The 11,774-nt window shown below is 52.9% G+C and overlaps 3 protein-coding genes across 5 annotated transcripts in view; 1 reads left to right on the top strand and 2 right to left on the bottom strand.

The window, feature by feature from the left end:
• The window catches only part of LOC142989049 (neutral cholesterol ester hydrolase 1-like), a 3,293-nt gene extending 548 nt beyond the window's left edge, over nucleotides 1–2,745 (bottom strand). Inside the window, exons 1-5 of the mRNA XM_076138418.1 lie at nucleotides 2,495–2,745; nucleotides 1,689–1,911; nucleotides 1,496–1,565; nucleotides 1,160–1,331; nucleotides 1–665 (exon numbers count right to left, since the gene is read on the bottom strand). The exon at nucleotides 1–665 is cut by the window's left edge and continues 548 nt beyond it. Of these exons, the coding sequence (XP_075994533.1) occupies nucleotides 45–665; nucleotides 1,160–1,331; nucleotides 1,496–1,565; nucleotides 1,689–1,911; nucleotides 2,495–2,632 (1,224 nt within the window). The 5' untranslated portion in view covers nucleotides 2,633–2,745 and the 3' untranslated portion in view covers nucleotides 1–44. The remainder of the gene's footprint in view (nucleotides 666–1,159; nucleotides 1,332–1,495; nucleotides 1,566–1,688; nucleotides 1,912–2,494) is intronic.
• Nucleotides 2,746–3,165: 420 nt separating this feature from the next.
• Nucleotides 3,166–5,094, top strand: emc9 (ER membrane protein complex subunit 9). Of its 2 annotated transcripts, none has more exons than XM_076138420.1 (6): nucleotides 3,166–3,374; nucleotides 3,986–4,182; nucleotides 4,274–4,350; nucleotides 4,439–4,508; nucleotides 4,622–4,716; nucleotides 4,807–5,094. In XM_076138420.1, the coding sequence occupies exons 2-6, from the start codon at nucleotides 3,988–3,990 to the stop codon at nucleotides 4,985–4,987; spliced, it is 618 nt and encodes a 205-aa protein (XP_075994535.1). In that variant the 5' UTR covers nucleotides 3,166–3,374; nucleotides 3,986–3,987; the 3' UTR covers nucleotides 4,988–5,094. The 2 variants fall into 2 exon arrangements, with proteins under 2 accessions (XP_075994535.1, XP_075994534.1); XM_076138419.1 differs by having other exon boundaries at nucleotides 3,168–3,374; nucleotides 3,983–4,182.
• Nucleotides 5,044–10,665, bottom strand: irf9 (interferon regulatory factor 9). Of its 2 annotated transcripts, XM_076138416.1 has the most exons (9): nucleotides 10,549–10,665; nucleotides 10,139–10,203; nucleotides 9,882–10,004; nucleotides 9,193–9,370; nucleotides 7,661–7,797; nucleotides 7,520–7,583; nucleotides 7,321–7,389; nucleotides 6,785–7,174; nucleotides 5,044–5,801 (listed from the first exon to the last, which is right to left on the bottom strand). In XM_076138416.1, the coding sequence occupies exons 2-9, from the start codon at nucleotides 10,193–10,195 to the stop codon at nucleotides 5,542–5,544; spliced, it is 1,278 nt and encodes a 425-aa protein (XP_075994531.1). In that variant the 5' UTR covers nucleotides 10,196–10,203; nucleotides 10,549–10,665; the 3' UTR covers nucleotides 5,044–5,541. The 2 variants fall into 2 exon arrangements, with proteins under 2 accessions (XP_075994531.1, XP_075994532.1); XM_076138417.1 differs by lacking the exon at nucleotides 10,549–10,665 and having other exon boundaries at nucleotides 10,139–10,540.
• Nucleotides 10,666–11,774: the final 1,109 nt, after the last annotated feature.

The following is an 11,774-nucleotide window of genomic DNA, read 5'->3' on the forward strand; positions in this document are numbered from 1 at the left end:
TTCTTTGGTGAGAGAAGAGGTGGAGCTCCTGCAGGTCTTTGGTTCTAGAGGTTCTGGTCCAGCCAGTGGATGTATCTGTCCATGCTCCTCTGTCCCACGCCGGACAGCACCGGCGGGAAGGAGAACACCATGCAGCCGTGGAAACCGTCCTCGTAGTGATCGCTAGTGACGGAGACGCCGGCGTCCTCCAGGCGCCTGGCGTACATCAGGCCGTCGTCCCTCAGCACGTCAAACTCACAGGTCATCACGTACGCTTTGGGAGTCCGACCCAGGACCGCTTCGTCCGCTAGCAACGGTGCGGCCCGGACGTCCGTCAGGGCCGGCACCTCGGCCAACACGCCCGGCCTTCCCGTTTCCCTGACGACCGGCCGGAAGTGCTTCTTTCGTCTGGCCGGGAGCAAAGCGGTCCAGTCCAGCTTGGAGCGGATCCGGGTGTTGACGGCCTCCTGGTCCAGAGAGCTGTGGTTGTTAGCCAGCAGGACGGACTCCAGGGAGGAGGCGGCGCCCAGGTACTGCAGCCAGAACCGAGCCATGACGGACCGGTACAGGATGGGCACCGCCTGGTTCTGCTGGTAGGACGGAGTGTGGAAGTCCAGCGCCTGGAGGACCGGGTAGATCAGCGCCTGGGCTTTGAACCGCACGGCTGCACCGCCGTCTGATCCGAGCTGAAGACAGAGGTCAGAGGTCAACATCAGGTGTTACAGTGCTGAGCCTGGCCAAGGATTCACAAACAGGACTGTGTGTTAAAGGTTAAAGGTCAAACTGGTTCTGTTTGGACCTGGAGCCAGAAACTTATTTACAAATTCAGTGTGTGTGTGTGTGTGTGTGTGTGTGTGTGTGTGTGTGTGTTTAACAGCTCACAGCAGCTTCTGACGGAGCTCCATGACATCATGGAACGAGAAACAAGACACAACTCATGAATTGTGCATCCAGTAGTGTGTGTGTGTGTGTTCTCTCTGTGTGTGTGAGTGTGTGTGTGTGTTTTGAGTGTGTGCAGGTGTGTGTGTGCGTGTGTGTGTTCTCTCTGTGTGTGTGAGTGTGTGTGTGTGTTTTGAGTGTGTGCAGGTGTGTGCACGTGCGTGTGTGCGTGTCTGTGTGTGTGCACGTGCGTGCGTGCGTGTGTGCATGTGTGTGTGTGTGTGTGTGTGTGTGTGTGTACCTCCTGAGCCACAGCAGCAGCCAGGTTTCCCCCTGAGCTGTCTCCAGACACACACAGCCTCTCTGGGTCGATGCTGTAGCTCTGTAACAGCTGAGCGGACATGAAGGCTCGCGATGCTGCCAGAGCGTCCTGGTACTGCTCTGGGAACACCGCCGCCGGAGCAAGGCGGTAACTATGGCAACAAGTCAGGGTAGGAACTCAACATGAATGTGTCACAACATGTTTCAAACACCAAACTGGGAAAAATCCGTTTTTTGCAGGTTTGTTGTTCTGAATCTTTGTTTTGGTGACAGAAAGTCATCAACCACAGGAGGACAGACAGGCGGGGACACTCACTCTACAGACATGACCACAGCGTCCAACTCCTCCGCCATCTTCCTGCAGAGAAGGTCGTAGGATCTCATCCCTGTCAAACGAGGAGGAGAAGAAGAAGAGTGAGGAAGAGGAGGAGCGTGTTTGCTTCCTGCTGCTGCTCTGCCTGATAACTTTGACTCTGTAAGCTCTAGCAGGTTAGAGTCTCTAAACTCACGGCCGCTGCAGAGCGCCCATCCTCCCCCATGGAAGTATATCAGCCCCCTCTTCAGGCTCCGCCCCCTCCTGGGCTGGAACACGCGTGTGGGCACGCCGCCCAGCTGCGTGTCGTGTACCAGCACGGCGGGGCAGGAGCGAGGCCGCACCTCCTCCACCCATGACATCATCCTGTTCAGCAGCTCCACACGGTGACACAGGCCCAGAGCGTCCGCCGCGTCGCTCTGTCAACACAAACACACGCCACACGCTAACATGTTAGGGATCCACCTTCAGCCGAGCCGGCCCGTGTGTGAGCGCACACACACACACTGACACACACACACATCTGAACACGTGGAGCTTCTTCTTTCTCACAGAACCTGTCCTACTGCGTGCGTGTGTGTGTGTGTGTGTGTGTGTGTGTGTGTGTGTGTGCGTGTGTGTCTGTATTAGAGTGAGTGCGTGTGTGTGTGTATTTGAGTGTACGCGTGAGTGCGTGTGTATACGTATAACTGTGTGTGTGTGTGTGTGTGTGACGCCATCAGCACAATGAAAGGTCAAAGGTCACCTGGGTGTGACTGAGCTGTTAAACTCAAACTGATCTCTTTACTCTGTGACCACGAGGCTGAGAGCTGCGAGGTCACGCTCCACTCTTCTTCTTCTCTTCTCACATAACGCTGAATCACTCGGTTCCTGACCTCTGACCTCTGACCTCATCTGTCTGAGGTCATTCTAAACATTATTATTACTACAGAAAGTTATGTTGTCTGACCCCAGCATCAACCTGTCTCACTCCCCGTCTCTCTCTCTCCCCCCCCTCCTCACCATCTGCATGAAGCTCCGGAACAGCGCGTCCAGCAGCAGGAGCTTCCACGGTTCACTCACGCCGCTCGGTAGCGGCCGGTAAACGTAGTAGGCGGCCGCGGCGGACAGCAGCGCGGCACCGAGCCACCGGAGCCTCATCCTGGCGTCTGCAGCCGGTGTGTACCGCAAACACCGGCAAGCGGGACTCCCGAGTCCGCACCGGCCGGCCGCGGTGCTCGACTGCTGCCCCGCGGATCGCCGGGGAATGACCCTGGTTTCAAAATAAAAGTCGAGTTTGGTATTTGTGCCTGTTTTCTAACACGGCTACGTGCGGGAAGCAGCTTTATTTTGAAATCTGGGGATTTAACGACCGCTCCGGAAGTGAGGTCAGGTTGAGAGTTGCGTAAACGAGCCGAAGGGAAATGTAGTCATGAGCCAAACACAGCATTACGTCACTGCTGCTGAGGACAGAGCGCCTCAGTGACGTAACAAAGCATGTTTATGACGAAGCCCTGTGCCTTCCTCCCCCTCCTCTTCCTCCTCACTATGACGTCATCACAGGTGCGGCTCAGTGCTCCTGGATCGACCAAGACAGAGCGTCAACCAGAGGCACAGATGAGCACCACAGAGGGTCAACATAGAGGGTCAGCACATGATTGACACGTCGATGCTCCAATCGGATCAAAGATGATGTCAGGGCCAATGGTATCGAGGCGTTGAGGGGATGTGGGCGTGACCGGAAGTGTCAGCTTGTACTGTGTAGCTTGCCGCTAGCTCGACTCTCCGTCCCCTGGTTGTTTGTTGTCTTTAGACTCTTAACGTTGACGTGACTCCGCTTATTCACGCGTCTTAGACTAAGCGCCGCTGAACTTGTGCTCTTCATCATTCTCCTCTTCATCAGGTAAGATTGAGTCCAGCTGCGCGTGAGTAGCTAGCATGCTGAGGCTAATGCTCCGTCCGCCCAGCCGCTGAGCTTCAATGGAGACAAACTGACTGAACTGAGTCTGAGTCTGAGTCTGATTCTGCTGCCGGAGCGAAGCTTTAGATCCGTTATGTCCTCGATAACATGCAGACAGACAAAAACGGACCTGATCGATCTGCTAACAATCCATACATGCTCATCACTTAAGATAATTTAAAACGGCTGAAGATGCTTCAACAAGTGTAAATGTACAAGTGGGGATATATTTTGTGTGTGTGTGTGTGTGTGTGTGTGTGTGTGTGTGTGTGTGTGTGTGTGTGTGTGTGTGTGTGTGTTCGTTCCATTCATGAATCCTCACTGAACTCCATCACATGAACGTGTCGGTGTTTTATTTTGAAGGTTTTGCTGCCATCTAGCGGCAACCTGGTGTCAACACAGAACAAGCTGTGATGTTTAATAACTGAATACTTTATAAACTTTGACCCCGATCTCTCTCTCTCTCTCTCTCTCTCACACACACACACACACACACACACACACACACACACACACACACACACACACACACGCGGTGTCTCTGTCCTCAGCAGTCATGGGCGAGGTGGAGTTGTCGTGTCGTGCGTACGTGAAGATGTACCTTCACTCCTGCCTGTTCCCACGCTGCAGCATCAACGGGCTGCTGCTGTCCTCCAGCCCAGCAGGGGGCGCCGTCTGTGTGACAGACTGTGTGCCCCTGCTGCACTCTCACCTCTCCCTGGCTCCCATCACCCAGCTGGCCCTCACACAGGTAGGGGTGTGTGTGTGTGACTTCCTGTCAGAGGGTCCTAGAGGAGACTTCCTGTTTGCTTTGCTCCATGTGGTCCTTGTTCTCCTCCCAGGTGGACGTGTGGTGTGCGCAGACGCAGCAGAGGATTGTGGGATACTATCAAGCCAACGCCTGCGTGTCAGACAGCAGGTGAGTTTCTGTTTCCCAGCAGCCTCTTTGTCTCAAACACAAACCTCTGAGTCTCTGCTCCTCATCCATTTCCTCTTCCTGTCTGCAGCCCCACGCCGTGCGCGCTGAAGATCGCAGATAAGATCGCAGAGCAGTTTGACGACGCCGTCCTGCTGATGGTGAGTTCAGCTCACACACACACGTGGGCTCGTCTCCACGCCGTGTGTACATGTCAGAGACAGATCACACGTGTTAAGAAGTAAAGACGTCTCTCTCTTCGTCTCTGTCTCAGCTGGACGGCAGCAAAATGTCTCCGGACGACAGAGTTCCTCCCATCGTCATGTACGAACGCAGAGACACCAGATGGACGCTCAAAGACAAACACACGTAAGAACGCACGCCCCCCCCCCCCCCCCCCCTTCTCCTTATGTTGGTTGTTTCCTTCTCCTTGCTGTGACGACCTTTGACCTCTGACAGGATAATGCTGCGGCAGTGGGAGGAGACTCGGGCGATCGCGGCTCAGATGCTGGAGTCGGGCGATCATTCGCTCTTGGTGGATTTCGACAGCCACCTGGACGACATCACCAAGGACTGGACCAATCAGAAGCTCAACGCTAAGATAGCAGAGCTCGCCGCGCCGGCCAACGGAAACATCTAGAAGGGGGAGGAGCCTCCGCCCTGAAGCGAGTCTTTAGTAACCACATGTGCGACCTGTCTGACAAACATTTTAATGTCTTGGTACATAAATAACATATTTACACTTTAGCCTGTTTGTGCTGATTTGAGCCAGGAGCTCAGGCCACGCCCCCAAGCTGACGTAGGACTCAGGTTACACACTGATTAATGAACTATCATGTTTAATGATTATAATGCTCCGTGTACTTCTGTTTAATCATTTATACTTTAAAAGAGTTCAGAGTGTAAAAGCTTCAAGTTTAGATTCAAACCTGTTGACTTCTTTAAGCTCAGCGTGAGTTTGTAACTATTCAATCGATTAAACAACAACAACTAAAGAAATCTGCTGCCATGACGACAGACATGCAGGGGAAGCTGCTGAGGAGACGGGAGGACAGACAGGCACACAGACAGGCAGAGTGTGCAGCTGTGGTGCGTCTGTCCAGTTTCAGCTCCAGCATGTTTCAGAGTAATGTAAGGGTTAATGAGTGTAGTAGCAGATCCGGCTGGGTTCTGTTGGTTGAGGAGACGGCGTCCTCACGTCTCAGAGGGGGGGACGGCCACCAGGCTCAGGGTGATCTCCCCCAGTGGAGACTGACTGGCCAGAGTCTGGAGGATGGTGATGGACTCCAGCAGAGACGCCACGCTCCGGACCTGAAGCTCCGCCCACGGCAGAGAGACCTGAGCGATGATGAGTTTGCTGGCCGGATCTTCGCTCTTGCTGAGTTCCTCTCCGAAGCAAAGAGTGAAGCTGCACTGAGGGGGAGCGCCTCCATTCAGACGGAACTGCTCCAACTCTGAAACACACACACACACACACACACACACACACACACACACACACAGACACACAGACACACACACACACACACACACACACACACACACACACACACACACACACACACACACACACACACACACACACAGAGACACACACACAGACACACACACACAGAGACACACACACACACACACAGAGACACACACACACACACACAGAGACACACACACACACAGAGACACACACACACACAGAGACACACACACACACAGAGACAGAGACACACACACAGAGACACACACACACACACACACAGAGACACACACACACACACACACACACACACACACACACACACACACACACACACACACACACACAGAGACACAGAGACACACACACACACACACACACACAGAGACAGAGACACACACACACAGAGACACACACACACACACACACAGACAGAGACACACAGAGACAGAGACACACACACACACACAGAGACAGAGACACACACACACACACAGACAGACAGACACACACACACACAGACAGAGACAGAATTATACACACACACACACACAGACAGAGACACACACACACACACAGAGACAGAATTATACACACACACACACACAGACAGAGACACACACACACACACACAGACAGAGACACACACACACACACACACACACACACACACACACACACACACACACACACACACACACACACAGACAGAGACACACACACACACACACACACACACACACACACACACACACACACAGACAGAGACACACACACACACACACACACACACACACACACACACACACACACACACACACACACACACACACACACACACACACACAGTGATGAATTCAGGTGAAACATGTTTGTAAACTCCTCTTCACATTTAGCCTTCATCACTTTCACACTGGTCTGTGATGAGAGGAGTGAAGCTGAGGGGTCAGAGGTCAAACTCACGGTGTCTGAAGGCGTCTTTGCTGAACAGCATCACCGGGTCGGCGTTGCGCTCCATCTTGTGCGGCCCTGGCGAGGTGGAGTGCGGTCCGGTCCAGAAGACGCGGCCTCGGCAGTATCGTCTTCCGTAGACTCCGCCCCCTGCCGAGGTCAGCAGCACGCCCTTCTCCATGTAGGGCAGCAGGGTGGACAGGGCCTGGAGCTCCTCCCCCGCAGGCAGCAGCGCGGGAGGCTCCGGCAGGGGAACGCGAGGGAACCCTTCTCTGAGGGGGGCCGGGGTCGGGGGGGTGATGGAGGAGGGCAGGTACGTTATCCTCACGTCTGTGCCCTGGATCAGGCGCCCCGCCACTTCCTGTCCCAGATAATGAACCTGCACGAGGAAGGAGTCCTGACCTGGAGACACACACACACACACACACACACATTATTAACATCATATCCATAACAAAGGAATCTTTTGTCCCATTAATCTTGAAGGATGATCATGACTTCCTGTGTGAGGAAGAGGAGGAGGAGGAGAATCCAAACATGTTGTTTACCTTCTGCAGGAGGAGGAGCGACGCTCTCCTCACACTCTATCCGCACGTCCAACCTGAGCTCATCCATCACTGCAGAGGAGGAGAGGGGAGAGGAGGAGGAGGAGGAGGGGAAGGAGAAAGAGGAGGAGAAGGAGCAGAAGTGTAATCAGCCGGGTTCCTCCCTCCTCCCTGTGAGGAGCTGTGGTGGAGGTGAGCTCACCTTGAGGCCTCATGGTGGCGCTGTGCTGAGACAGCTGCTGAGCCTGAGCGTCGTCCTCAGCACACTGAAGGGAAAGCAGACACAGATGATGATGATGATGATGACACATATAGACTCCGCCCCCCTCCCATGATGCCTCACCACTTGATCCTCGGCCATCTCCACTTCCTCCTTGATGTGTTTGAGTGGAGAGGCAGCGTCGCTGTTCGACTCGCTGCTCTTCCTCTTCGACCTCTTGGCCGGTTTCTGTTTGCATTTCCTGTCCGGCGCCATCAAACCTAAACCATCGATGTAAACAAAGATATTGATGATTGATCGTCCCGTCTGGAGCTGACAGCAGATGTGGGCGTGGCCTAAGACGCACAGCTGTAGCCGTCCTTCACTTTAACGTTCTGGCTCTTTAGCCTCCATCGCTATGTTGGCTTTTGTGTGCATGTCCCTGTGTGTGTGTTTGTGTGTCCCTGTGTGTCCCTGTGTGTGTGTTTGTGTGTCTCTTTGTGTCCCTGTGTGTGTGTTTGTGTGTCCCTGTGTGTGTCTGTGTGTGTGTGTGTGTGTGTGTGTGTGTCTGTGTGTGTCCCTTTGTGTCCCTTTGTGTCCCTGTGTGTGTGTTTGTGTGTCCCTGTGTGTGTGTTTGTGTGTCCCTGTGTGTCCCTGTGTGTGTGTTTGTGTGTCCCTGTGTGTGTCTGTGTGTGTGTGTGTGTGTGTGTGTGTCTGTGTGTGTGTCTCTTTGTGTCCCTGTGTGTGTGTTTGTGTGTCCCTGTGTGTGTCTGTGTGTGTGTGTGTGTGTGTGTGTGTGTGTGTCTGTGTGTGTGTGTGTCCCTTTGTGTCCCTTTGTGTCCCTTTGTGTCCCTGTGTGTGTGTTTGTGTGTCCCTGTGTGTGTCTGTGTGTGTGTGTGTTCCTTTGTGTGTCTGTGTGTGTCTGTGTGTCCCTGTGTGTGTGTTTGTGTGTCCCTGTGTGTGTCTGTGTGTGTGTGTCCCTGTGTGTGTGTGTCCCTTTGTGTCCCTGTGTGTGTGTGTGTGTGTCCCTGTGTGTGTGTGCGTGTGTGTCCCTTTGTGTCCCTGTGTGTGTGTGTGTGTCCCCCTTTGTGTCCCTGTGTGTCCCTGTGTGTCCCTGTGTGTGTGTCCCCCTGTGTGTTTGTGTGTGTCTGTGTGTGTCTGTGTCCCTGTGTGTGTTTGTGTGTCCCTGTGTGTCCCTGTGTGTGTGTGTGTGTGTCCCCCTTTGTGTCCCTGTGTGTCCCTGTGTGTCCCTGTGTGTGTGTCCCCCTGTGTGTGTGTGTGTCCCTGTGTGTGTGTTTGTGTGTCCCTGTGTGTGTCTGTGTGTGTGTGTCCCCCTTTGTGTCCCTGTGTGTCCCTTTGTGTCCCTGTGTGTGTGTCCCCCTGTGTGTGTGTGTGTCCCTGTGTGTGTGTCACTGTGTGTGTGTGTGTCACTGTGTGTGTGTGTGTGTGTCCCTGTGTGTGTGTGTGTGTCCCTGTGTGTCCCTGTGTGTGTGTGTGTCCCTATGTGTGTGTGTGTCACTGTGTGTGTGTGTGTGTGCCCCTTTGTGTCCCTGTGTGTGTGTGTGTGTGTGTCCCTGTGTGTGTGTGTGTCCCTGTGTGTGTGTGTGTCACTGTGTGTGTGTGTGTCCCTGTGTGTGTGTGTGTGTGTCCCTGTGTGTGTGTGTGTGGACTCTGACCCTGCTCGCTGAGGGGGACCAGTCTGTAGACCTTGTACGGCTCTGAGATGTCCAGCTGGCCTCGGTCTGGCACCTCCTCAAACTCCGTGCTCTTGTTTAAGGCGCAGCGCAGGCGCGTCTTGCAGGAGGCGGGGTCGCCGCCGCTGTCCATCCCCTTCCCTTTGAACGCCGCCCACGCCTGAGGAAGGGAGGAGACATTAGTAAGAGGGCTTTTTTCAAAATCAAAAGTTAAAAAATGAAATTTCCCCCAAGCTTACAGAATATGTCCCTCTGCGTTTGAAATATTACAGCTCTAACTCTTTAATTCGCCAAGATATGGGCTTTTTACAAAAACAAACAATTTGGTCCATGTATACACTGGCGTTTTGGGAAATTCGACCAAAAACTAAACAGCGACCTGTGGGAGACGACTGATCCAAAGATATTTACATTTGTGGGGGAAAAAAACAAAAAACTACGGTACTCATCCACAAATTTGGCGACCCCCCCTACAGTACCAGACACAGACCACTAGAGGGCAGACACAGGTGACGTCACTGTGAGGACACCATGCTGTCTGTCTCACTGGGACAGTAAAGACAGAGGACTCAGCTCAGCCAATCAGGAGCTCAGACTCCAGCCTCATGAATATTCATGAGTGCCCCAGCTCAGTTTTGAAAGCAGAGTTTGCTCAGTCTTGACCTACTGACCTTGAAGATGGCTCCGTCCTCGTCTTTGCGGAAGTCCTGCTTCCCTGCGTGTTTCCAGGGGATACGGAACATTGTCTTAGCCTGATCGTCCCACACCAGGCCGGGATACTTCCCACTGCTCACCTGCAACCAGGACACACACACACACACACACACACACAGACAGAATATAATCATGAGTCTATGTGTGCAATCAGAATCAACAGAGGTCCTGAGCGTCTCCTTCTGTCCCCCCCTACACACACACACACACACACCTGTTCGACGATCCAGGAGCGCAGTCGGCGAGTTGAGCGCGTTCTGCCTGATGCCATGAGACAAGCTGAGAGAGACAGAGGGACACATGAAGACACAGAGACACAGAGACACAGAGAGATCAAAGAGTTTAAATGAAGTCCCTCAAACTCTTCCGCTGTTTTTTAGACGGAAATAAAAACTGAAGTTCGAAATAAAATGTTCCGACGATCCACAAACATCCAGACAAACACCAGTCCGCGCTAGACGGACCCGAGACAACCAACACCAGTACGCGCTAATCGGAACAGAGACAATAAACACCAGTATCGGCTAAACGGAACCGAGTAAACAAACACCAGCGGCTCCGAATTTATAACTAATGTAAAGTGAACAGAGATGAGTTAAGGAAGCCGCTTTAAGTTTCGTTTACCTTAGTTGCGTTTCCTGTGCGGTGCGTTCGCCTCAACGACAGAGTCCGACCTGCGCCCACATACACACACACACACACACACACACACACACACACACAGGGGGAGAGCACACACTCCCTTTCCCAGAAATCACGTGACTTTACAGAAGCGCGCAGCACGCTCGCAGACCACCAGGGGGCGACAAAGCGCACCGAGGTCGCGGACACTGTGTGTGTGTGTTCATGAAATGTTTCTTAATATAACCGCATGACGTCACAGTCACATGAAAATCACTGCAGAGCTCATTTTATACTCTCTGAATTTATCATCTTCACCTTCATCTCCAGTGACCAAATGTTCAGTCTGTCCATCTCCAGTCTGGTTGATCACAGCACCAAAACAACATCAGCTGTTTGTATTTGTTTATTTATTGATGCAGCTCATGGATCAATACAAGCGGGATCAATCAGCAACATGTACATGTATGTTCCTCCACTCTGCCTCCTGATTGTGATGATTGGTGACAAACAGCAGAGCAAAAGAAAGAAGAAGACAAACACAGGAAGAAGAGCTGTGAACTGAGAGCTGAGGCCTGAGTCACACACACACACACACACACACACACACACACACACACACACACAGAACATCTGGACTCCTCTACAAGTCCAGAATCTTTGGGTTTGACTGGTTATGGCGTTAGGATGCAGACGACTTCCTGAACGCTCCAGGTTGTCTTCGGCTTCTCTGGGTGGTCGGTGTGATGGACAGGCCGTCAGCTCAGACGACGCCCTCACTTATTACGAGGAACTTTATCTCCCAGAGGAACCTCAACCAGTTTCTGTAAGGACACAGTTCAAATCAATCAATCAATCAATCAATCAATCCATCAATCCATCCATCCAGCCTTCCTCCCTTCCTTCCTTCCCCTCCTTTATCTTTCCCAGGTTGATGTTTGTTGGGATGAAATAGTTAAACACACTTTTAGGTCAGTATTAAGCCTAACAAACAGGAAGTGGCCCCGTTTCCCCCCCTTGACCCCCTCCTCCTCCCTCCTCAGGCGCCCGTACGTGTCTCACCTTCAGAAGTCGATCGTGGCAGGCGCGCTCGTCCTCGTTGTCCCCTCCCTCCCTGTCCACCTGGTACCTGTCACAGGTCACGCCCAGCTCATGGAGGTCGTAGAGGGGGGCGGGGTCTAAGGAGTGTCCATTAATCAGACTCACCAGGTACTCTTTGTAGTGCTTCC

This window comes from Genypterus blacodes, unplaced genomic scaffold (genome assembly GCF_046128005.1).
Source record: "Genypterus blacodes isolate CSIRO-AG114 ecotype Tasmania unplaced genomic scaffold, CSIRO-AGI_Gbla_v1 ptg000369l_1, whole genome shotgun sequence".
Classification (NCBI taxonomy): Eukaryota; Metazoa; Chordata; class Actinopteri; order Ophidiiformes; family Ophidiidae; genus Genypterus; species Genypterus blacodes.